At 37.5% G+C, this 26,021-nt stretch overlaps 1 protein-coding gene across 6 annotated transcripts; it reads left to right on the forward strand.

Moving 5' to 3' along the window:
• The first annotated feature begins 3,127 nt into the window (after window positions 1–3,127).
• ZNF207 (zinc finger protein 207) lies at window positions 3,128–18,742 on the forward strand. 6 transcript variants are annotated; one of them, XM_060081228.1, is made up of 12 exons: window positions 3,128–3,304; window positions 4,733–4,859; window positions 9,340–9,478; window positions 10,190–10,360; window positions 10,480–10,555; window positions 11,083–11,130; window positions 12,214–12,284; window positions 14,310–14,467; window positions 15,652–15,744; window positions 16,749–16,991; window positions 17,589–17,748; window positions 17,891–18,742. In XM_060081228.1, the coding sequence occupies exons 1-12, from the start codon at window positions 3,264–3,266 to the stop codon at window positions 18,049–18,051; spliced, it is 1,488 nt and encodes a 495-aa protein (XP_059937211.1). In that variant the 5' UTR covers window positions 3,128–3,263; the 3' UTR covers window positions 18,052–18,742. The 6 variants fall into 6 exon arrangements, with proteins under 6 accessions (XP_059937211.1, XP_059937212.1, XP_059937215.1 ...); XM_060081229.1 differs by having other exon boundaries at window positions 10,193–10,360; XM_060081232.1 differs by lacking the exon at window positions 15,652–15,744.
• The last annotated feature ends 7,279 nt before the right edge of the window (window positions 18,743–26,021 follow it).

Raw genomic sequence — 26,021 nt, forward strand, 5'->3', positions numbered from 1 at the left:
TTAACTACTGCTCCACCAGGGGAGTCCCTCTGGGGCTCTTAATACTGCAAAATTGAATTGAGGATGACTTGACCTAAAATTATTGGACAATTAATCTCAGGGTTGTTTTGTTTTGTTTTTTTGTTTGTTTTCACTTCTTTAGATCTTTAATTTCTTACAATATTTTGGTTTTCCAGAGTATAGTTCAGAACTTTTGTTAAATTTATTCCTAATTTTTATGCTTTTTGATGCTATTGTAAACAGAATTGTTTTCTTAATTTAATTTTCAGATTGCTTGTTGCTAGTGTATAGAAGTACAATTGATTTTTTTTTTTTTTTTTTTTTTTGCGGTACAGGGGCCTCCCACCGCTGTGGCCTCTCCCGCTGCGGAGCACAGGCTCCGGACGCGCAGGCTCAGCGGCTATGGCTCACGGGCCCAGCCGCTCCGCAGTATGTGGGATCTTCGCGGACCGGGGCACGAACCCGTGTCCCCTGCATCGGCAGGCGGACTCTCAACCACTGCGCCACCAGGGAAGCCCGCCCCTTGATTTTTGTATATTGATCTTGTACTGTGAACTTTGTTGAACTCTTATTAGCTCTAGATTTTTAAAAAATGTATTCTTTAGAATTTTCTATAAACAACTGTATTAGTTTTCCAGGGTTCCTACTAACAAAGTACCACAGACTGAGTGGTGTAAACACACACACACACACAAATTTTTTTTTGGCTGTGTGGCTTGCAGGACTGAACCTTGGGGTCCCAGAGTGAAAGTGCTGAGTCCTAACCACTGCACCCTAAACAACAAAATTTATTGTCCCACAGTTCTAGAGGTTAGAAGTCCAAAGTCAAGGTGAAAACAGGGTTGGTTCCTTCTGAGGGCTATGGGGAAAAGTCTGTTCCAGGTTTTCTCCTTGATTTATAGTGGTCTCCTTCCTATATCTCTTTATATTGTTTTCTTCTGTACCTATCTCTGCAACCAAATTTCCTCTTTTTGTAAGGACACCAGTCACCAGTGTCCACCCCCATGACCTCACCTTAGCATTATTACCTCTGTAAAGACTCTATTTCCAAATAAGGTCACATTATGAGGTACTGGGGGGTAGGATTTCAACACATTACTTTTTCTTTGTGGGCTTTTTCTTTTATTCACACACTCATGCCATCTCTGAATAGAAATGGTTGTACTTGTTCCATTCCAATCTGGATTCCTTTTACTTCTTTTTCTTGCCTAATCACCCTGGCTGGACCTGCAGTACAATGCTGAATAAGAGTGGCAAGAGTGGACATCCTTATATTGTTCCAGCACCTTCCTTCTTTATTTTTGTTTTTGGTAGAGCACTGGGCACCATGTAAAACTATCTTATTTTTTATTTTAGGAAGAATGAGTAAATGCTTTTCTATATATAACCACTCCCTACTTCAGACCAATTTCATCTCTTATCGAGATTACTGTCACATTCTCTATGACTTGCCTTTCAGCCTCCACCAATCCCCTGTTCTCACTGTAGGCAAAACGATTTTTTCTAAAACTCAAATCTAATTCAGCTTCATACTTACTAACTCTGTGACTTTGTGTCAATTACTTCAACTCCCTGCCCCCCCTTTTTTGGCTGCTCTCCCCGCAACTTGTGGGGTCTTAGTTCCCCGATCAGGGGTCGACCCTCGGCAGTGCAAGTGAGGAGTCCTAACCACTGGACCACCAGGGAATTCCCTGCTTCAACTCCCCTAAACCTCTTTTTCTTCATCTGTGTTAACCGGGTGATAACAATGGCACCTCCATCACAGGTTTGTTGAGACAAGTAACGTAAAACTTACCACCTTGTCTGGCGCACGATAAGCGCTCCATGGATATATACTATTACTTTTTCCTTTTAATAGTAACATCTAATTTACATTACTAGTTATTTCTCTATGCCAAACTCTGTTATAAGTGCAGACAGAGGAAGTTTAAGTGGCTTGCCCAAAGCCATGCAAATAGGCAGTGGCACTGGTGGAAAATGAACCCAAGCACTGGACTCTTAACCAGCTATACTCTTATTTGCGTTTTTCTCTAACTGCGCTCTTAAAACTCGTCTGTTGCTTCCCAGAGACTTCAGCATAAAATCCAGCTCCTCAGGCTGCTGGAGAATCTCCGGAAGTCGCCTTTGCCAGCCTCCCTAGGATTATCTCTTGCCATCAGCCTCTTCATTACAAGCTCCAACCCTACTATCTCTAGTGTTTTTTCAGGTGCTCAGGCTCAAAGACGTGCACTTTTTGCGCCCTTAGTGAGATACCCTCTCCTCCACCTCGTTTGCTCCCATTGACCCTGCAGGAAACCTTCCTCGATAGCCCAATGACCGCCAAGGCCCTGTAAACGGTTCCTCTCCTCTGAGGTTCCGCAGCACCTCGAATTTCCGTCACCGCGGTGGCCACGCTGCGTCGTTTACGCATCCGTCACCGATCTGTGAATTACAAGGCAAAGACTGCGACTTCTTCGACTTAGTGGGCAAACGTCCAACACTTACTACAGAGAGGAGTAATCCGGGAAATGAAACAAAATGAAAAATTCTGTCTCAATTATCCTTTATTTGTAGTTTACCTTGAATTACTCTGGTAACCTATTGAGGTTTTTTTTTTTTTCCTCCAATTCGCGCTGTCGCGGCGCACGTACGTGTCACCAGCTCTTTTTTTTTTTTTTTTTAATTTATGGCTGTGTTGGGTCTTCGTTTCTGTGAGAGGGCTTTCTCTAGTTGTGGCAAGTGGGGGCCACCCCTCATCGCGGTGCGCGGGCCTCTCACTATCGCGGCCTCTCTTGTTGCGGAGCACAGGCTCCAGACGCGCAGGCTCAGTAATTGTGGCTCACGGGGCCAGCTGCTCCGTGGCATGTGGGATCTTCCCAGACCAGGGCTCGAACCCGTGTGTCCGGCATTGGCAGGCGGACGCTCAACCACTGCGCCACCAGGGAAGCCCCACCCACTCTTTTACAAAGTAAACCCGGTGTAATTCACACGCACGGGAGAACCCGGACCGGACGCACGGACAAGATGGCAGCAGGCCCTCCGCAGGCGCGAGTGTCCGCCCACTCAGGGCGTAGGCCTCGTCATGTGACCATCCCCTGCCTGGCACCGCCCCCGGTCGCAGTGCCTGACGGGAGGCAGAGCAGCGAGCGAGGGCGTCGGCCATTTTGTGGCTGTTTCCTGTGGGACGCGGTGGTGGCGGTTGGGTCGGGAGAGTGGGAGACTCTTCGGCTAGTTTTTCCTGCTTGTTTTCTCCTCCTTTTTTTTTCTGTCGGTAGAGCGCAGTTATGGGTCGCAAGAAGAAGAAGCAGTTGAAGCCGTGGTGCTGGTATCCTTTGTCGGTTTGAAGTCGAGGCCGAGCGGGGGCGCCGGTTGGTGGTGACTGGGACGGGGAGGCCTGGCTTTGGCCTATGGCGGAGAGTGGGATCTAGGCCTCGGGGTCGGTGGTTTGGTGGCTGGACTCGGATTTGGGAAGGTTTCTCGGAAAATGGGGTCCCTGGGGCGAGAAGCTCTGGCAGTTGTGGGTCGTGGGACTTCGTGACTCAGGAGGGTCTTGGTTTGGTGCGAGCGTTGACCCACGGGGAGGCGGCTTGGACCCCCTTCACCAAGGACAGAGTCCCCTGAGGAGTCTTCTGCCACACTCCGTTGTTTTGGGGACGGTTCAACAAAGGGACTTCCTTCGAGTATAGTACGCTTATTGACTCTGGCGGATCAGGGGGGAGCTTCCGGAGTCGGTCACCCACTTTTTTCTTTCTTTCTTTTTTTTTTTTTTTTTTGTAGAATCGGTGGTTTAGTTAAGGCTTATGTTAGCCCTGATTTCGACGCCCTCCCCACCCCCAATTTTTTTTTTTTTTTGCGGGGGGTTGGGGGGAAGATCTAGCTTCCGCCTCCCACCCACTGACGCCTTAATCTTGGAGAAGCGTTCTCGTACAGGATGGGGTTTCTTGTTATCTTTTTACTTGTTTTATTGGAGTGAGAAAGTGCCTCTTAATAAGGAAACGTGGCGTCGGTCCCCCCCCCCGGAAACGTTAGTAAACTTTACGTTTCAATTGATTTTATTTACTGTCTGGTACCTAAAAACGCTGCATTTATTTATATAATAGTTGAAAATCGGTTATGGATTTTGTAAAGCGCTTTTAGGAAAATCTGACAAGGGAGAGAAGAATTCTCAGTATTACTGACAGAACTTATCTGTGAGTTTAAATACATTTTTGGGCGACAAATTCGTACGGAATTGCAAGCAACTTTGTGGATTGTTCATAGGAAGTTGTTGGAATGGACTTATTTTCAGATTCTAAATAATATAAACATTAAATTTTAAATGTTAGGTAAATTCTTAGTATTTCGATTATTTTTATCTTCTAATTTTTGAAGTTCTGTCCACCTTAACTTTGGGTTTTTTAAAAAAAACATTTTAAACCCTTTCAGTTCACGGTGTGCATTTGTAAATGTTGAGACACTGGACAAAAGAAAAGTTAATTTCACATAAATCTGTGTGAAACGCGGGAGTTTGACAAAACTATATTGCCTACTGAGATGTGTTTATTTAGGGGTGGTGAAGAGAGATTGTGAGCTTCCAGGACATTGAAAATTCCAAAATTATGTGGCAGGTTAATCCTTAGTTATTATATAAAGTATTGTTGGTTTTAGCTGTTGCCTGTTTTTAATGTTACTACTATTCTCTTTCATTACAGATTTATTTTTTATAGGCAGTGTCATTATTGTGCTATTTTTGTACCTTAACAGTAGTGATCAGGTATTGTAATAGAGATTTTGATGATGAGAAGATCCTTATACAGCACCAAAAAGCAAAGCATTTTAAATGTCATATATGTCATAAGAAATTGTATACAGGACCTGGTTTAGCTATTCATTGCATGCAGGTAAGGAGTTTCTTCTATTTAATTTTTGCTCTCTTGCAGTTTGGAAACAACATGGGGAAAAAATCTTGAATTTCTCTGTGATAGCTGTAGAGGTTTTTGTTTGTTTCTTGCAAAAGATTAAATAAGATGGCCAGTCAGCTTTAAAATAGAAAAAAACCCTGTTCTTTAGCCATTGAGAAGATGAACAATTGATTTTTCATGTTTAAAGAGTTTATGCTAGTATTTACCTTTCAATTATTGATAATACCTTTTATCCTAGATTTAGATGGGTGACAATTACGTTGAGATCACGAAGTATTTTGTCAGTACTTGGCTAAGAGAACAAGGATCAGTGATTTAAATTTTGTGGGCAGTCTGACCAAATCCAATCCCATAAGAATTAGTACATAATTAACTGCCATTACTCACTGTCTTTGAACGATTTGTTATAATCTGTTGCCTGGGGCTAGGCTACCGTTTATTCCATGGACCTCTTTTGGAATGGCGGCATGGTGTTTGATTTAGTAATTTCTAGGTTTCTTGAGTTCTTTCACTACTGGGTGGGGAGGGCTTTGTAATTTATATTTTTGAAGATCTAATAAGTACCTTTTTTATTCAACATTATTTCTTCGACTACTTCTACTTTTTCTACTTCTACTGACAGTCCTAGAGCTGCCTGAATTTTTGCCTAATTTGACTCTAGAGAGATGCGAGATGAGCAAATCCCCATTCATTGGAAACTACTGTTGGTAGGAGGCAGGGAAGTAAATTAAAACAAGATATTGCTTCTCCGAGTTTAAAAATAAGTTTGTAAAGATCTGTTTCACTCCAATTATGTCGCTATAATAGCAATTCAGTATCCATTTAAAAATATGAGACCCACAATTTTCCACTGTGGTACTAGTTACTTGTGGCTCTTTAAAAAGAAATTTAAAAATTAAAACTTCAGGGCCTTCCTGGTGGCGCAAGTGGTTAAGAGTCCGCCTGCCGATGCAGGGGATACGGGTTCGTGCCCCGGTCTGGGAGGATCCCATATGCCGCGGAGCGGCTGGGCCCGTGAGCCATGGCCGCTGAGCCTGCGCATCCGGAGCCTGTGCTCTGCAACGGGAGAGGCCACAACGGTGAGAGGCCCGCGTACCGCAAAAAGAAAAAAAAAAAAAAAAAAAAAATTAAAACTTCAGTTCCTCAGTCACATTATAGTCACATTTCCTGTGCGCAGCCACAAGGGCCTGGTGGATGACTGTTGTATTGGGTAGTAGAGACGCAGAGCGTAACCATTTATCACAGAGTTTCTGTGAGGCAGTACTGTACAGTGTGTGAGGCACTGAACATACAGCAGTGACTAAATGGAAGCCATCCTTGTGGGGTTTAGAGGTACATTGTGGAGGAGAACAGCCTGTAAATATTTAATTTTATGCTGATACGTGACCGAGAAAACTAAAAGTAGGTAGGGGGGGTAGGGGAGGGCCACAAGGTAGTACAGGCCTGAGTGAGAAAGTGACATCTGAACAGAGATCGGAAAGGAGGTGAGGGAGAGATTCCAGGGAACAGCAAATGAAAACCTTCACGTCAGGAGCATTCTCCTATATCGAGGGCACGGTCAGCAATGTGCTACTTTACATAGGAGGGCTTGCAGGCTGTTGTAGGCCATTTTCTTTAATACTGAGTGAAATGGGAGGTTTTAATTGAGTTGTAACATGCTTTGGCACACTTTTTAAAGAGTCATTTTGGCTGCAGGGTTGAGAGTAGACTGTAGAGTGCAGTAAGACCACTTAGGAGACCAGGCAAGAGTATTCCAGGCAAGAGGTGATGGTGACAGAATTTGCTGATGAATTAGATGTGGAGTATGAGAAAGTGAGGAGTGGAGGATGTTCTGAAAGTTTTTGGCCTGAGCAGTGTGAAAAGTGAGTGACTGTATTCATTTGGCCCTTGGTGTCCACATCTGCGTATTACACCGCAATTGAAATGCGGTAAGTTGAATCCACGTGTGCAGACTCCGTGGCTACAGAGGGCTAACTGTACTGCGCCGTTTTATATGAGGGACTTGAGCATCCTTGGTATTGGGGGGGATGGTCCTGGAACCAGTCATGCCTTGACATCAAGGGACGACAGTACTGAAATGTGGAAAGCTGCAGGAAAAACAGGCTTAGGGATGAGGCAATCAGATCATCTTATGTTAATTCATTTTGAGTGTGGGTATGATGTTAGTTTTGAGATTTTGAGAAAGTCTGTGGAATATCCAGATGGAGATGTCGTATAAGCAGTTGAATCTACAGGTCTGCGGTTCAGAGAGGTTGGAGCTGGTGATAGAAATTTGGGGGGATACAGTATAAGGATGGCTGTTTTAAGCCATGATATTATATGTCCTTAGGGAGTAGAATATAGATAGAAAAGTGGTGCCAAGGACACTACCTTGGGTCACTCCCAGCATTTAGAGGTCAGAAGATGAAAAGAAACCAATCAAGACTGAAAAGGTAGGTAACCCAAGAGAGTAGTGCCGTGGAAGCCAAATGAAGTGTTTCAAGGAGTGAGTTGTTTATTTAAGCCAAACGCTGGTGGTAGGTTAGTTAAGCACAGGACTAAGATTGGATTAATCAAAGTAGCGGTCATTGGTCACTTGCCAACAGTGATTTCCTAGAATGAAGAGGATGAAAGGCTGATAGGAATGCTTGCAAGAGAAAATGAGAGGGGAAAGTAGAGGTGCTATTTCGAGGAGTTGTACTACAGAGAAGAGCAGAGAAATGGAGTGGAAGCTCGAAGATTAGTTAAGAAGCTATTAGTAATAATCTTTAATTGACTAAGTGCTTCTGTTTATATGTTCTTCCCATGATTTCACAGCAGCCTGAGAGATAGGCATGGCAGTTAAATCAGACACATGCTGGAGTTTTATAGATTAGATTAGGACGTTAGTAATTTAGATGATTTACGTCAATGTTTGCTCCTATCGTTTCAGCCGAGACCATACTAATTTCTACTATGTAAGACTAAGAAATCTAATTCTGGCTGTAACATAAGGTTGGGAAGATTTTGAGTGAATGGCGTTATTTTTTTCTTCTCTTTCCAATACCTTTTAATTAAGATATTTCTTTCCTTCATTACTTAGAAATGTAGTGAAAACTAGTTAATGTGTATGTGAATGTAATTGTATTTTTTCAGAGAACATATATATGAGTTACTTCATCTGCCTTCATCAAGAGAAGTAACATGTTCCAAAAAATTTCGGAAATGGTGATTGTCACTTATTGAGTAGCTTTATTCATGGATCTTTTAATCACAATAATATAATTTGTGAATTTGATTTGCATATCACTTTTTAAAATCTTTGAGATACTCCTCCAGGAAAATACTTAGTTTTCTTTAACTACCTTTCTATTCTTCCATGAAAGTGTCTTGGAAGGAAAGAAAAATTGAGTATTACTTGGACCAATATATCCAAGTCATTAACCTAAATAAGTGGTTCTCAAACTTGAGTATGCAAAGGAATCACCTTGACGTCTTGTTAGATAGATTTGTGGTTCCACCCAAGAGTTTCTGATTCAGTAGGGCTCAGGTGTGGCCTGATAATTTGCATTTCTTATTTATTTTTAAAAAATTTTTATTGGCGTAGAATTTGCATTTCTAATAAGCTTCCAGGTGAAACTGATATTTTAGGCAAACTACTTTGACATCCTTTAGCCTAAGTTAATACCTTTTGCGGAAGAAACCAAGACCGACAGGGATTTTAGCATATTGGCAAAAGTTATTCGCGTTTGAGGGTTAGAAATGTTTGATCTAGCAAAACCATACAGTGAAAAAAGGTGCTAGATCACCAGTGTTTTATTTGACAATAAAACCTCTGAAGGACTTCTTTTTGTGATCTGCCAAATAAATTCAGAGATGGAAGGTGACAGGATCACTACTGTGGCAGTGTTAAGCTCTTCAGGTGACTCATTAGTTACGGGTAATGCTAATTGGAAATGTCACTTTTGTGGTTTGTAGCTACTAGCTGTCTCAGGATACATTCTTGGAAAATTTACTTTATTTTAATACTTAATTTTAAGACTTCATAAGCTTTACTTAGTTCAGACTTCACACTTCCCTGATTTGAGTAGCACTATTAGTTCATTGTTAATAATTCAAGCAATCAAGGTTATAAGGTAAACTTGAAATTGTTTATTGAGCCCTTGCTATGTGCTTCACATTGCCAAGTGCTTTTTTACATACACAGTATCTTTTTTAATCCTAAAAATGATCCCAGAAGTTAGGTGCTGACTAGGTGAAGTAAACTGAGGCTTAGGTCAAAGAATTTGCCTAATCTTACATAGCTAGTAGGCCATAAAGCTGGGGGTTGAATCCACATAGTCTCACTATGGAACCAGTCATTCTTAACCATTATACTAAGTGGTCTCTGAGTAATTTAAAATTACTCTTTAAAAGACTTTCATGAGGCACTTTTGTCTATCTAATGGAAGGTTTTTGTTTTGTTTGTGTGGGGGTGTTTTGGTTTGTTTTTTAATGTTAGGTGCATAAAGAGACAATAGATGCAGTACCAAATGCAATACCTGGGAGAACAGACATAGAGTTGGAAATATATGGTATGGAAGGTATTCCAGAAAAAGACATGGATGAAAGACGACGACTTCTTGAACAGAAAACACAAGGTAAATGCTAAGATGTATGCTTTTTCTCGATACAGCTTAACTAGTGAGAGCAGTATTACAATATTTTCAAGTATAAATTTAATGGTAGATGTTAGGTCTATTCCGAATTTCAATTTGAGGGTTTTTTTTTTTTTGTCTTATGTTCAAAGTTAATGTATTTTATTTGTATATGTGGTAGCATTTGGATCATTCCATACATTTTATTATATTTTTACTCATAACTGAATGCCAGGTGGATTTAGCAAGTGTTGAGGCCTTTGAAAAGGAAGGTAGCTTGTTTTGATTTACGAAACCACTAATTGTAAATTTTTTTTAGTGGTGTATTTGACTTGGGATTTGCAGCCCTCTCCTATCCAAATGATAGACACTTACTAATAAACTATGAAATCTTTTGTTTTGAAAAGCATTCTGGAGAGGTCAGACTAGTTTTCAGTTTACCTTCTGGAGTGGAATAGAAAGCTGTTTTTTAAAAGTATAACTGCTTTAGGAAAATGTTCTTTACCTGCCATAGAATAGGGAAAGGATGTTAACCGTCTTGCTTAATACATATTGAAAAAACATGTAAAGAGTGAAGAGCAGTGTTAATTGAGGTTTTTTGGAAGAGAAGTCTCAGGAGCTAGTTGCACTGAAATAAACATTTTAAATGTTGCATGTCTTAAACTTGCTTAGGTTTTCTGTCTTTACGGGAAAAATTAATTGAAACTTTTTTAGCAGAGAGTCAGAAAAAGAAGCAGCAAGAGGATTCTGATGAATATGATGATGATGACTCTGCAGCTTCAACTTCATTTCAGCCACAGCCTGTTCAACCTCAACAAGGTTATATCCCCCCAATGGCACAACCAGGACTACCACCAGTTCCAGGAGCACCAGGAATGCCTCCAGGTAGCACATAAGGCTTCTTACAATTTAACATTCTCAGCTCTTTGTTGATACCGTTTAGAAGTATTAATTTTTTCCTCTTAACCCTTTTTTATTTTTTTGGTTGAAATTCTTGTTTGTAGGCATACCTCCATTAATGCCAGGTGTTCCTCCTCTGATGCCAGGAATGCCACCAGTTATGCCAGGAATGCCACCTGGGTAAGAAAACCCTTTTAATTGACTTGTGGGCTTGTGCCTAGTAATGATCTTTTTTCAACTTGGGTGTGTTACATCACTTAAATGTTACTTTGCTGTGTTTTTTTTTTTTTTTTTTTTTCTTTTTGCTTCTAAAAGGTATGGGCTCTGTAACTATTAAACTTACCTAATAAAGGGATCTACTAATAAATTTAAGGAATATAAATTTGACTCTGAAGAGCATAGATTTTTTGGGTTTTAGGATGTATGTAGGCAGCCTTCTGCTTCAGTTGCATCTGATGTAATTAAAGTAGTTGGTTGTAGATTTGAGTTTCTGAGATTCAAAACTGTCCATGACACTTTGTAGTTGTGACAAGAAGCAAACTCTGTAAATGATTTATTTGTCAAGTCATCAAGAACTAAAATGAATATGAGGTGCTCGTGCCCATCACTTTTATTTAAATATTGTTGGATGTGAGAGGTATACAATACACTTTCCCACTGTATTTTGAAAATCAGTTAGATTTTGATTTTGTCATACATTTTCACAGATTGCATCATCAGAGAAAATACACCCAGTCATTTTGCGGTGAAAACATGTAAGCATCTCATTCGTAATGTAATTCAGGAGGTATAATCATAATGTCATTTTTTTGTGTGTTTAATGGTATCTATTAAGTTGACTTCAGAAGTTTTCTAATCTTCCTCACTAAAACTTCTAAACTTTGCAAACTGATTGACACAGATCTCTTAAAGGAGGGAACTAAAACATCTGTGAGGAAATCGTAATAGACTCATATAAACAAAGCATTTTCTAATTGTGCAGCTGTTTTCCCCAAACTGCTAAGAGTAAGGGGACTTACTAAAAAGGGTTGATATTTAAGAAAGAGTATATATTCCTTTGCCAAATTACGTGCTCTGTTACTATAGAAGGTAATTGATTTTTTTCTAATAAAATCTATATATAGAAGTTATTCTGATAAGAATCCTAAATCATTAGTTCACAAACTTATAATTTTTTAAGTGAATTGGACCCTGATATTTGAAGGTGAGCTCTTTTAAGGAAAGGAAAACAAATATGGGTTGTGTTTTTAAGTCCTGGTTTAGTGTTAGGAACTTTGTACATGAAAAGTAGGGATTCTGAGTTTACTTTTGATTATCTTTAATTTTGATGGTAGTTTTTCCGTGCCTGTCCAAGACAAATCTTTACTCCACAGAGTACATTCAGTATTTTCTTTTTGAAAAAATCTGATAACTGTAAAATAAAGAGGTTTTTTTTGTTTTGTTTTTTTGATTAATATTCTGTGGATATTTTCCAAGTGAGACAAAAGGTGATTTTGTTTTCCAGTTACGCACGTTTTGGATAAGGCCTCTTGTTTATATTAAGGAGAGTATAATAATTGTTCTCAGTGACTTTAAATGTATTAAAATGTTCTGTTAACAAAGACTGAATTTTTTTCCCCTATTTAACTGGTAAACCAAAGAGTTCGCTGGTTTTTAGGCAATTTATTTTGATAGAATTGTTTTAGTGTGTTGTGTGTTCTTTCAGCTTGATTGATTTCAATATTAGGGGTCAAATTCAAGTCTTATCTATTGTTGTTTCAGGCTTTAGCCAAAATATTTTCTAATGTTTTATACTGTTAATTAACTTTAGTTGTCTCTTGAAATTTGCTTTCTAATAGAATGATGCCAATGGGTGGAATGATGCCACCTGGACCGGGAATACCACCTCTGATGCCTGGTATGCCACCAGGTATGAAATGTTAGACAGTTTCCTTTTTAATATGACAGAAGTGCTTTATTTCTTAAGTATTTTAGACAGTCGATTTGTGGGCATTGGTGCAGTTTTTTTTTTTTTTTTTGCGGTATGAGGGCCTCTCACTATTGTGGCTTCTCCCGTTGCGGAGCGCAGGCTCACCGGCCATGGCTCATGGGCCCAGCCGCTCCGCGGCATGTGGGATCTTCCCGGACTGGGGCACGAACCCATGTCCCCTGCATCGGCAGGCAGACTCTCAACCACTGCGAGGTGCAGTTTTAAAATTGGTGTAATTTTAAAGTTTCTATAGGTTAGTGACTTCTTTTTAAAATTACTGTGAGAGGGCCTCCCTGGTGGCGCAGTGGTTGAGAGTCCGCCTGCCGATGCAGGGGATACGGGTTCGTGCCCCGGTCTGGGAGGATCCCATATGCCGTGGAGCGGCTGGGCCCGTGAGCCATGGCCGCTGGGCCTGCGCATCCGGAGCCTGTGCTCCGCAACGGGAGAGGCCACAACAGTGAGAGGCCCGCATACCGCAAAAATAAAAAAAAATAAAAAAAAAAAAAATTACTGTGAGAAATGTGATTATCTTGTTTTGTTCTGAGTTCCAAGTTTTGAAATAGATAGTAAAAGTGTCCTCAAAGCAACCAGAATGAGTCACTGAGCCTGCGACTTAAGAGTGGTTATATCTGTTAGGAATATTTTAGGCAAGTACTGGAGACTCTTAACAAGTAATAGAGAAGTCCAACAAACTATTAAACAACGTAGGTATTTATTATCTCACTCAACCTAAAAGTGGTAGACTCAGTGGCTCCAGTGATAACAAGAACCCATACTTTAAAAATTTTGCACTTGCCAACCTTAGCTTTCTCTCTCAAACATGTAACTCAGTAGTTATAAGATCTCAGGCAAGAAAGGGTGCTTTCCTTTTTTTTGTATTAGGGAACAAAGTAACTTTCCCAGAATCTCCTTAGCCTCTTACATATCATCGTCCAGAAATATGTCTAATGGAGCTTCTAGGTGCAGGGAAGCCTGGGAAATAAAGTATCTTGACTTTTTAGCCTACAGTGTGGGGAAAGGGATTTGGTTAGCCCAGTAAATGTGCCACAGAGGTCTTCGTGAGGCTTTCTGAGTCCATTGCCTAGCGTTTTAATCCTAGCAAGTTTGGTTTGCAGTCCATAGCAGATGCAGATGTACTCAAGTGATAGTTGGTGTAAAAGGAACAGAAAAATAAAGCAGCAGCAAAATTTGAATCATGCCAGTGCAACCATTAATTTATAGGCAACAGCTTCACATCATGCTCTGAGGTAATTTTAGGCATTTAAATGAATACAGAAAAATAACCAATTTCATTTGGTAATGTGAAGTCAGTAAAAGTTTTAATTGAGGAACTTCAAAGAATGCCTAGTGGTATATTTTAGGAAAATTTGTGTATTTAAAGCACACTTAAAGGAATAACTTAGTTTCTGGAATAACTTTTATGGGTATATGACCTATTAACAGTTTTTACTGTAGTTTGCATTAGAGTTCTGGAAACATCTGTCTGTTAGATGATTGAAATAATTCTATGTTTCAAAAATTTGTTGCATCAGTAATATCAATAAGCCTAATTGTTGGCTTTGCCCATATACAGGGTTTCTAGTGGTATCTTTCATGTCCCAAAATTCTGAAGAGACGCAAAGGTGTAGAAAGTTGGAGGCAAAACTGTCCCGGGGGGCAAGTGCCTAAGTACTTGGGCTTCATTGAGTTCAGCAGTCAGTCATCAGTATTGATAACTTTGTATATAGAATCTTTTTGTGTGTGTGTCTGTGCCGCACGGCTTATGAGATCTTGGTTCCCTCACCAGGGATTGATCCCGGGCCATAGCAGTGAAAGCCGAGTCCTAACCACTGGACTGCCAGGGAATTTCCTAGAATCATTTTTAATTTAATTTAGTATGTTTTAATGGCAAAGTTTTGAGGAAGTGTTTTTTCTGAACTAAATGTTTCAGCAACTGGGTCCCACTCCAGTATTTCTTCTCTACAGGTATGCCCCCTCCTGTTCCACGACCTGGAATTCCTCCAATGACTCAAGCACAGGCTGTTTCAGCGCCAGGTATTCTTAACAGACCACCTGCACCAACAGCAACAGTTCCAGCTCCACAGCCTCCAGTTACTAAGCCTCTTTTCCCCAGTGCAGGACAGGTAAGGTGAAATTTCTGAAAAAGAGCGTGCTTACATTTAAAGGTAAAGTGAAGTTGTTTACTGAACTCTGAAAATGTCAAGTCATTTTAAAAATTGTAATCTTCTTAATACAATTTATTAACTATACTGAAGAAGTGGCGTTCTCTTCCATTTTTGCACACATTGATTTCCTTATAAAAGGTTGACTGGAACCAGAAAATAGTGTAGTATGTTATTTTTTTGTAGTTGTGAACTCTGGTTATTCTTAGCTTTAGTTAGAAATGAAAATTTAATTTCTGGGAACTTAAATACATAAAAATGTTATGAGGTCCTCCTTTACCTAATGAGCTATGAGTAGAATAAAAACCAAAGTCAAAAACTCCTAAGACCTTAGCAAATAATTTTTGGGCTCTTCCTTTAGAATTGTGACAGACAGTAGTGCCTCACTGTTGCTGGAAGGGCATCATTTAACGTCTTTTGACCTAGTCATACTCATTTCCTACTTGTCCTTTTATTTTTTTTTCTCCCCAGAACTCAGAAGCAAAAAATCCTTCTTTTATATATAGTATGTATATAATGGTTGTTACCTTTGCTTTTTCCCCCCAGTTTGTTTTCAGAGTTAAGCAGATGTATTTAATTCATTCAGAATTGAGATGCTCAAGATGTATGTTCTTCATTGTTCACCTTAAAATTATCCCTTAGATGTTTTCTTTTTTCAATTTTTTTTCTTTTTCTGTTTGTAGTTGCTAAATTAAAAGCATTATTTTTTAAGTACATTAATTTATGTTTTTGAGGTGGGGGATTTTGTTTATTGTTTGTTTATTTTGTTTATCCTATTAATAACTTGGCAAAAATTGTAGTTATCAATGGAGAATTGGATTGAAGTGTCAATAATGCATCATAATTCTCAGTTTAAGGTTTCAGTTTTGAAATATCATAGTGTAAAACATTAGTTTAAGGGGGAAAAAACCTGTGGTTAATTAGGTTTATTGGTGTAGAATTTAAAAAGTTTTTTTGAGGCTCATAGTGTCACTCTGTTTATTGTAAATGCATTAACTGCCTGCCTCTATATATAAAACATTTGATTGCATTGTATTTTGCATTTAGAAAAATGCAATCTATACTGAAAAAAAAGTCTACCACGTGGCTTATTTTCACCCATTTGTTTGGAGACTTTTCATTGTTTCCTTTCTTTTATGCTACAGATGGGGACACCTGTAACAAGCTCAAGTACAGCTTCATCCAATTCAGAAAGTCTGTCTGCGTCTTCTAAAGCTCTGTTTCCTAGCGCAGCACAAGTACGCAGGAAGTTGCAGTTTAAAATTGTTAAAAATGGCTTTATAACTTCATTAACCCTTTGGACCCTACTTTAAAACTAAATCTTTTCCCAAAAATATGTTGAATCTTTTTAAAGTAAAATTAATGGCTTATAAATCAATGATATTTGAAAATTTGAACCACATACTAATAGAAAAAAATATACCCCAAACTCCTATGGTTCTAAAGGGTTAAAAGCATGTAAGCAGTAAATGCATTTTAGTGGCCAATGGTTAGCCTGATGCATGATTAAGCTATTCTGTTTTATGCTGTTTAAAGCATCACATAATAATGTAAGGAAATTTAATACTCTGCATTTGGTTCTAAAAGTTGGCCTAGTTTACATGTTTCAGATGTTCAGTGTTATGAAAAGTAACAAATTTATTATTTGGTAACTTTATACTTAAAAGCTTACTAAACCCTTTAGTCCATCATAATAATCTAGCCATTGTTAATTGGGAGGGCATTGTATTACTATATAAAGAATACTTCTGAAGGACATATCTTTAATGTGTCACCATTGGTAGTTATTATTTATGCTATACTTAGTAACTGAAATTTATCCAAACATTTGTATTCTATAATTTCTAACTTTTTTTTTTTCGAGCTCCTTGGTAGATTAATTTTAAAAAGGAATTTAGAATGATGATAATAGAAAATTTGCTATTCCATTATATGATAATATCTTCAGTTAGGAATAAATACAAAGCTTTGTAAATTAAGTAATTTCTGGTGAGGAGATAGATGATATCTGAGAAGTTACATAAGCAGTCTAACTTGTTTCTTGTTTCCACTGCTGTGTTTTGGATGTGCATCTTTTGGTATTATGTGTTATCTTGAATTTTGTGGATTGTTCATGATTTTAACTTTGTTTTAAGTTTTGTCCCTTATTGAATGTTAGTGTCTTGTTTTTAAGTTAAGTAGGTAGTAGATGTATTCAGTTTTGGGTTTTGAAGTTTTGTTGATGAAAGATAATGTTTTACAGGCTCAGGCAGCTGTCCAAGGACCTGTTGGTACAGATTTCAAGCCCTTAAATAGTACTCCTGCAACAACTACAGAACCCCCAAAGCCTACATTCCCTGCATATACACAGTCTACAGCTTCAACCACTAGTACAACAAATAGCACTGCAGCTAAACCAGCAGCTTCAATAACAAGTAAGCCTGCTACACTTACCACGACCAGTGCAACCAGTAAGTTGATCCATCCAGATGAGGATATATCGCTGGTAAGTTGTTTACATTTTTTACTAGCAGAGTTTGATTGAGTACTGTGGTAGCAACTTGTCCATTTGAAAAGTTTTAATTTGAGTACCAGTGGTCTTATGATCTGGTTGAATGCTAAGTGATTTTTACCATTCTGATTTTTAAGAACCACAAAACAAAGTGAATATTGCATGTTTTGATCTTAGATACATCCCCCCTAAGACTATTTCTAAAAGAAGACAGTAAGTTGGGTTCTTACTCTCTCAAAAATTATTTTTGTTGTTCATAAATTTAATTAATTGAAGAAACAAGTGTGAGATAAGAGTCTGTAGGTCCCTTGCAGTCCATATACCTTCTTCATTACACAGTTTCTTGCTGAAGCAATGTATAATTTCTGGAAAGTTGTTCAATATAACGTGCTTCAAATACAAAAATAGGTAAAGTTTTCTTAAGGCATCAAGATTTTAAGTTGGACTGGTTTGTGGGGTGAAAGTAATTGGGATGTAAGGGAACATTTAAAAATTACTCTCACTCTGTAAATATAAAGACTTTAGATGCTTACCTTCATGCTTAACTCTCTGTGTTCAGATGTTTCACATTTCACATATTTTTATTCCTAGGAAGAGAGAAGAGCACAGTTACCTAAGTATCAACGTAATCTCCCTCGACCAGGACAGGCTCCCATTGGTAATCCACCTGTTGGACCAATTGGAGGTATGATGCCACCACAGCCAGGCATCCCACAGCAACAAGGAATGAGACCCCCAATGCCGCCTCATGGTATTCCTCTTTTTACGTTTATTTTATTTAGTGGATTTTCTGAGTGTACACATGAAGCAGATTTATCTGTAAAATGCATTGCATTTAAAAGTACAAGGCACAGACTCAATCTATTTTTTTGTGTTTTAAATGTGTTTTTTAGGTCAGTATGGTGGTCATCATCAAGGCATGCCAGGTTATCTTCCTGGTGCTATGCCGCCATATGGGCAGGGACCGCCAATGGTGCCCCCTTACCAAGGTGGGCCTCCTCGACCTCCGATGGGAATGAGACCTCCTGTAATGTCGCAAGGTGGCCGTTACTGATCTTACTTCATCCAGTCTAATAGGTTTGGAGATTAAACCTTTTCTCAACTTGTGCTGTTTATATAGCCAAGCTTCCGTCAATAAGGCTTCATTGTGACTTTAACAAACATTATCTTCCCACATACCAGGAACTATTGGACATTTATTTTACATGGGAAAGTTTATTTGGAATAATAAAGCAGGAACTTTTCCTGAAGTTGCAATTTATACTGTATGGCTTCTTTTTCATGTTTCATCTAGGTTTTTAGAAGTGAAGTATAGTAAATTTGGTTCGTTATATTGTGAAGGCGCTGGAATTACATGAACATACCACCCTAATAAAGGCAAGTTCTGTAAGCTTATGTTGCTATTTGTAAAGTTATGCCTTCACAGCATTTCAGATGCTGTTGGACTTCATGTCCCCAACCTAGCTTGGTGAGGGCTGTAACTGTCTTCAAGTTACCTGTACATTGGAAGTCTGAATGTGTAACAATATTTAATGTATTTAGAGTTCCTCATGTTTCAGGGTTTAAGTAATCTGACCCACCAAGGTCATGTGACTTTTCTGTACTGTTAAACTTCATTGTAATAAAATGAGAGAAAAATTTATGCCTTTTTTATTCATAACCCAGCTGTGGACCACTGCCTGAAAGGTTTGTACAGATGCATGCCACAGTAGATGTCCACATAATAAAATTCGTAGTTATACCAATGCAGTTTTGATATATCATTGGATTCTGTCTTCGAATTGTAGGTTGTTCCTTAGCTGCATGTTTTAAACTGGACAGTATATGTAGAATTGTATGTTAGTGCTTCAGTTGACAGAAAAACTTAGATATACGTATGAGTCATTACATGGGTATGAAATCTTTGTATTGTGTCACCTTTCCACCCCCTTGGTGTGCCAATATATGTTAGCTATCATAGATATTTGAAATGTAAACCTTAATATTCCTTCCTTCCTGCTGATGTTTAGAGCCTAGTGCCAGACCCATTCATTTCCTTCTGATTATTTTTGAGACTGCGGTACTGTGTGGACCTCAGAAGCTTTTCAGGTGCAAACTTCTAGAAGCTTAGGTGCATGCAGTAATAGCCTTCTGTACTGTTAATGACTGGTATATATTCTAATGTTATTATGAGAATCTAAATGTGCCTCTGTTAAGATGGTTAACAGATGGATTTGAAATTTTTTATTTTATTATGTTCCTGGAAGATTACATTATTTCTTTGATTAAATGGCTGCCTTCTGTTATTATTAAGCCTAAATGGCTTTTTACTGTTAACCTTTTCATCCTTGGAAATTTGAATGTTCAACTGTGTTCTGTGGAGAACTTTGCTGTAGAGATGACTGCTATTATTCAGTATCTTACGTTGCAAGTCTCATATTAATAGCCTTGTTGACCTCTTTTTGGCATCCATTTTTTTGATCTTCATTTTTGCAGAGTACTTTTATGACTAAGTATCAATGATCTGTACAAAGTATAATTATTAATATATTATGAACTCAGGTTTAGTTTTCCTCAATATAAAGTTAAGACAGCTGAGAAAATAACATTTCTTTATAACCTTTATGTGAAGGTGTAGGTATAAGGCACAGAATCTGAAGTTTTGTTTAAACAAAAGAAAGCTTTAGCCATATAAGAAAATACTGAAAGATGTTTTAATTATCATAAAAGAGTGTATATAAGTGACAAGTAAAGTCATTCATCTTAAACAAAACATTGTAAGTATTAACAAAGCTGAGTGTTATTTTAAATCTATTTTGCTCCAGTGGTTTTACAGCTCCTGTGCTATTTTTGAGGGTCAAAAAATTTCGTAGTTTGAAAAGGCAACATGCATGTATTGCCAAGAATGCATTTCTTCCTGCTGCCAGCAGCCAAGTCTGTACCCCTTTCTCACCAAACGCCTGTCTACGTAAATAGTTTTGAAATTATCATATACTTAGATTTGGCAGCATGTTTATCATACTGCCAAAGAAAGACCTGTGTTGAAAATCTTTTATGGTAAAAATGGCATAATTTAGAATTATTAAATAGGAAATATTCTCCCACACCAAATATCTCTCAAGCATTTCATGTACATGCTTATCAACAAACTACGAATGGATTATAGCAGTGGGGGAGAGGGATCAGGAAGAGGAAAAAATGGGTTAGTAATGTTTCAAAAATTATGCAGAGCTTGATTTGCATTTGATGCAAAGAGGACCAATATATTGAGGTTTGTTGCTTTCTGAGGTCAGAAAGGAGAAAATATTGCCACTTTTAAAGAAGTGATAGAATTCTAATTAAAAGTTAATTCAGGGCTTCCCTGGTGGCGCAGTGGTTGGGAATCCGCCTGCCAATGCAGGGGACACGGGTTCGAGCCCTGACCCGGGAAGATCCCACATGCCACGGAGCAACTGAGCCTGCACTCTAGAGCCTGTGCTCTGCAACAAGAGAAGCCAAGACAATGAGAAGCCCGCGTACCGCAACGAAGAGTAGCCCCTGCTTGCCTCAACTAGAGAAAGCCCATGAGCAGCAACAAAGACCCAATACAGCCAAAAATAAAAACAAATTAATAAATAAATTTATTTAAAAATAAATAAATAAATAAATAAAAGTTAATTCAAAATGTTATGCACAACACTTAGGCACATCATTCATCTCCTCTTGTATTTTGTAGGTATATGGCTCAGATGGTGCCCATTTGGTATATTTAATGTGTAATTTGTGCATGCATCAGAGCATAATTAAGCTTCTAGAAAATATCTTTTACCTAATTGCTTCTGGGGTCCATGATGTGGTTAAATCACGAGTGGAACAAATTATGTTGAAATAATTAACTCTGACTTAACGCTTTCTTAAAGAATAGATGGAGTTGAGTTGAAATAAACTTCATCTGCCCTCACAGAAGACAGCTTTGGGGACTTGGTATATACCGGCAGGCATTGTGATTGCCATAATTTAGGAAGTTGTAAGATTAATGGGGCTGCCAGTTTTGGCTCTACCTTATATCCACTGTTACCACTTTCTTTAAAAAAACAAAAACGATTTTTGTCTGGCACTAGTTTCTATTGTGTGTATGACAGTAACAAGACCAGCAGGTGAGGATCAGCTTTTGAGTGACTGCTGGATATCATTTGATTTGAATACTTACTATTTTAGCAATCTTTCACACTTTTACTGTTAGGAATGGGGTAAATATTCTTTGAGCACTCCTGTTCCACTGATCAAGTCACATACTGAACTTAAACTCAGTTTAATTAAATTTAGTTATTTGCAGGGGTGGGCGAGATTCCCAGTAAAAGTATGGGCTCAGAGTGGAATTATAATGGACAGTAGATTTTTTTTTTTTTTTAAGAGCTACTCTTTTTTCCTTTGCTTGCTTGATCATTGGGATTTTTTTTAATGCATGTCTTAAATTAATTGGGTAATGTTTTTCTAAAATTAAAATTTTCTTCTTCCTATAGCCCTGCCATAGGACAGGCTGAGGCTGAGTCTCAGTGTTGCCCTGTTCAGTCTGAGGCAAGTGGGATTTATTTTATTCCTTATAGGGGCTTTCACAGCTTTATGGCTGTTGGATATTCATGTCCCCAAACTTGCAGCAAGTTTGGTGAAGGCCCCTAAATTTAATTAAATTTAGGATTTTTATACTCTTTTGGCAGAGAAGGCTCTATATTAATATTCACGTTTGACTGTGGTGTTAATAAACAGAAAAAAGTATTTGACATATGTAATTTTACGTAATTTACTTTGTGTTACATAATATTTAACAGCCTCAGTAAAGCTGGTGTTATTTATATTGAACTTGAGTAAATTGACAAAATTTGACGTTCTTGATTTGGAGGCATGAAATGTTTCATTCAAATTTTCCCTTTCACTTTTAGGAAAATCTTACTGGTTATTTTCTCCTCAAACTATTAAATTTAACCTCAAGGATAATAATCATTGGAAATGCCACTGGATACTGAAATCTGCATTTTTAATCCCAAAGTTATGCATTGAACGTTAAGGTTGAAAGGTCATCTGGAAATACTTGTGATTTTTAATATTTCCAAATCTCACCACATTAGAGCAAATGTTAATGTAGAGCCCTGTGAAAAGTGGGAAGATGGTGTGTATGTGTGGTATGTATGCGTATACACTACACATTTGATATAATAAGAGTCTGGGTATTACACACGTATCAGTATGGATGGATTACAAATTTTCAGGCAGCCAAAAACTGAAATTGTTTCACATAGTAAAGTTTAGTATATTGAATTGTGGTTTTGGAATGATTATTTTGAGTTTCATTTTTATCCTTACTGAACAATACTTGATGCAATATGCACACATGAAAAACATCCGTGTTTGTTTCCAACTAAAAATTGCTTTTATTTGGTGGAAAAAGTTGTGTTTATGTGTGTATGTTGTAGTGGGCAAGTAACGGGGGAACTGGAAGAGAGGCCAAAACATTAACTTGGATTACTTTTGTTCCTTCCCGTGTTAAAGCCACTGTTTTATGCAGATAGCATTTTCCTCTGAACAGTAACAGTTCACTTATAGTACAATGTTTAGCAAACCCAGGCTTGTGTTTCTCTGTGGTTTTAATTCTTGGAAGCATAAAGAAGAAATATGAATTAAATGAATTCCAAATTTTCACCTCTGTAATTAGAATATAAGCTTTTCTCTGTAACTGAATCATGGAAAAAAGATATTAATGTTTGAAAAAAGAATTGTGTCACAACAAAAAAATTCCACTGGAATATTTTACTACCTGCTCAATAACTGCATCTTTTAAGACTCCTCAGCTGGAGTTGTTTTCTATTGCATCCATCATTCCCCAATATACTGAAATATTCAAGAGTGAAGTTGCTTGTCCTAATTCTAATAGTGATCATTGAAATAATTATAATTGAAATACCCTCTTAAATGCTTGAGTACTGGGGTGGGAGGGATTTTCTAAGGGTGACATAATTTGTTGAAGGTGATACAGATATCTAAGATGTAGGTTCTTCAATCTTTGTAGTCCTTTGACTCAGACAAATACAGTTTTGAGAATTACTTAACTTTCAGGTATCATATCCACAGGTAAAACTTGGTAAATTACTGAAAGGAAATGTTGAAGTCACTTCTTTACTGAGATGAAATTTTGTTTAAGTAAACTGACACTTGTATCGGTTAGGGGATTTTTTAAAAAGTAGTAAACATGTTCCCTAAAATTTTGTGTAAATCAAGTATGTCTTTTTTTAAAGGTGGTATTTATCTACCTTATTGAATAACCTTTGTATGTTATTCCAAAATGAAACTGGTTTTCTTACTCTTTTATGGAAATCTTCTAAAAGAAGAGATTCATTATAAGACTATTGACTATAAGGCAGAGTTTTGTAAGTAAACATTCTCCCACTTCTGCTGGTTATCTCATGATTTGAATATTAGTATAGGTTACTCCTTTTTAGCCTTCTTTCTCAGTATTTTGTTTTCTGTCATCTGAATCATTTTAATAAATGATCTTTTGTTTTAATAGTATAGCAATCATCTGATATTTCTTGGCAAAATAAGCAGCTACTTTAATGATGTTATATATAGTGTCATGCACATAGTGGGTATTCATAATTTTGTAATTAATGTTGAATTTCAGAACTATACTTTTAATATCTTGGCTCTTAGGCATCCCCTGTTATGAACCTAATTCAAACTAATACATAGCAAATGGGGAAAGCAGGACCTCAGTTTGAGCTCCCTAATACTTTAAAGATCTCCAACATTTCCAAGTGTTTTCATGTTCTTACTTGGCATTTTTGTAGGAAAATAAGTTTGAAAGTATCATTTTTTAAAAAACTAGATTTCTTCAGTAAGGCTCAGAGGAGAATTGCTTTTTATAAGCATTGTTTTTCTTGCTGTGGACTTCATACATTTTTGCATAATAATTTGGCCATAAAAGAAAGAGCTTTTCATTTTCTTCCCAACTCTGGAAAAATAATAGCTTGAAACTGTATTAGTTTGAAATTTTTGAACCATCTCTCTTTAAGTCTATTCAACTGATCTGATGTATATTCTCAGGGGAAATTACATTTTACGAGTCAGGATATAGAAATCATATTAAGGCAGAAATTGGAGACCCAAAGGAGATCTTCACTGAAGCTAATTTGAACTATTTCTATTTGAAGCAAATTGAACACTGTATTATAAATGAAGACTGTTCATGGTTAGGTTCTTTAGGAGGCAAATAATCAGCTTTATCATGAGAATATATGTTTGTGTATATGTTGTAATTTTGGGCACATTAACTACAGAGAAGATACATGTGAGTAAACTGTTTTAACAATTGATTACTTGGACCCCAGCCATTAATTCCAAATGCTGTAATGGTATGTAAGGTTGTGATACGGCACAGTTTCAGTAATGTGCTGTGTGTTTGGTCGGGTTTGTGTAATGCTTTGTTTGTAAAAAAGGGGAAGTCCTTTATTGGAATCCTCCAGGCCTTTTGGCATTCTTACTGTGTCTGGTTTTTTTTTTTTTTTTTTTTTTAACCATTATTATAGTTAAGAAACGTATGCCTTCATTTTTGTTTAAATGTGAGGAACTGGCAGTGAAATTCATTGATGCTCAACTTGGATAAAAATGAAGAATGTTGTTTGCCCAGCTTACTACACACAAACCAGTAGTGATTTGGGTGAGAGGCCATTGTACAGTATTGTTAGACTTTTAAGAACCTTAAATGTAATGAAAGGTAATAGTATTTTGGTCTTGGTTTACATTTGTTATGCAAGATTTCATCAAATCATTTATTATAATGTAGCTCATTCTTAATATTTTTATTTATAAATAATTTGGCAATCAGATGAAAATAAACAAGGTTTGCCACGTCATTTTCCAGTTTCTACTAATAATACAAGTCTGCTTAACTACGCAAGTGGACCAAGGGAAACGTTATTAAAAATTTCTGTAAGTTTGAGTTAGGAAAACATGGGAGATTTAGTTACTGAGCATACCCTGCCTTTTAGCTATTAGCTTGTTAGTGTACTTCTAGGAGAAGCAATCGAATGTACTTTTTAGCCCATGCTTTTAAAATTGAAAACCTTTAATATATGGAAATGAAGTCAAGTATTTTAGAAGTTGAATTTAAAATATTAGAAATTACTTGTTTCTGTGGGATGTGTCTACATGTACTTAAAGTAGAAATTATCATGCAGAGATTTTTTTTCCTAGATATATGTACCCCCCTCTCCTTTTAGAGTAATCCATATCTTTATAGTACACATACTGGAATATATAATTTATTAAAATTGAGAGGTGTCCAAGGGATATACAGTATTATTAACTGATTCTCATAAGGTCACTCTAAATTTAGTAGCCAATATAAGGTACTTTTTGTAAGACAGGGAAATTTTTTTTAATGTAGTAATGTCAGGCTCTGAGGAAATTTTATGCACATTGACTTTTTAAGCTATGAATTGAACTCCTTAGTTTAATACAATTTGTGTTTTTGTTAACTAGCAGCAGAATTTCAGCATTTGCTACTTACTGGTAGAGAAGAAAAATCCCACAGCCCTGCCAGTACAGGTTAGTTTAATCTGTAAGTACCTGATGTTCCTATTTTTTTCAAACATATCCATATAACCCACACCAGGAAGAAAGCTGTGCAGTTACTTAAATGTGAGTATGACATTGGACACTTCTTAAACACTCAGTACTTGGGCCAAAGTAGCTCTAGGTTTGCTCACCTTAGTTGTAATAAAGGTGTAATACTGCTCCTTTATTATTGGGTTACGGTTAAACCTAAATAGATATGTTGTACATAGAAGGAAGACTGAAAGTTTTAATTGGCTATATGCTCATGTTGGTATATGGAGTGCAGGGGGTTTGGGTCCAGGGTCTCCTACTTAAGCCACTCCTTGGTACTCATACTTACCTTTTAACTTTTTACAGTATGAATCAACAGATAAAAAGTCAAGTTTCCTCACCTCTAGTAGCGATAAATGGTGTGCAGTCGTATGCCAGAATATATTTTTATACTGCTTTTTTGTT

This window comes from Mesoplodon densirostris, chromosome 18 (genome assembly GCF_025265405.1).
Source record: "Mesoplodon densirostris isolate mMesDen1 chromosome 18, mMesDen1 primary haplotype, whole genome shotgun sequence".
Taxonomy (NCBI): domain Eukaryota; kingdom Metazoa; phylum Chordata; class Mammalia; order Artiodactyla; family Ziphiidae; genus Mesoplodon; species Mesoplodon densirostris.

Excerpts from the sequence above, each read along its gene's own strand:
- ZNF207 (XM_060081228.1), top strand. The coding sequence starts at position 3,264 with ATGGGTCGCAAGAAGAAGAAGCAGTTGAAGCCGTGGTGCTG. Across the intron at positions 11,131-12,213 it reads TCATTTTGCGGTGAAAACAT|AATGATGCCAATGGGTGGAA; the intron begins GTAAGCATCTCA and ends GCTTTCTAATAG. Across the intron at positions 17,749-17,890 it reads ACCCCCAATGCCGCCTCATG|GTCAGTATGGTGGTCATCAT; the intron begins GTATTCCTCTTT and ends TGTGTTTTTTAG.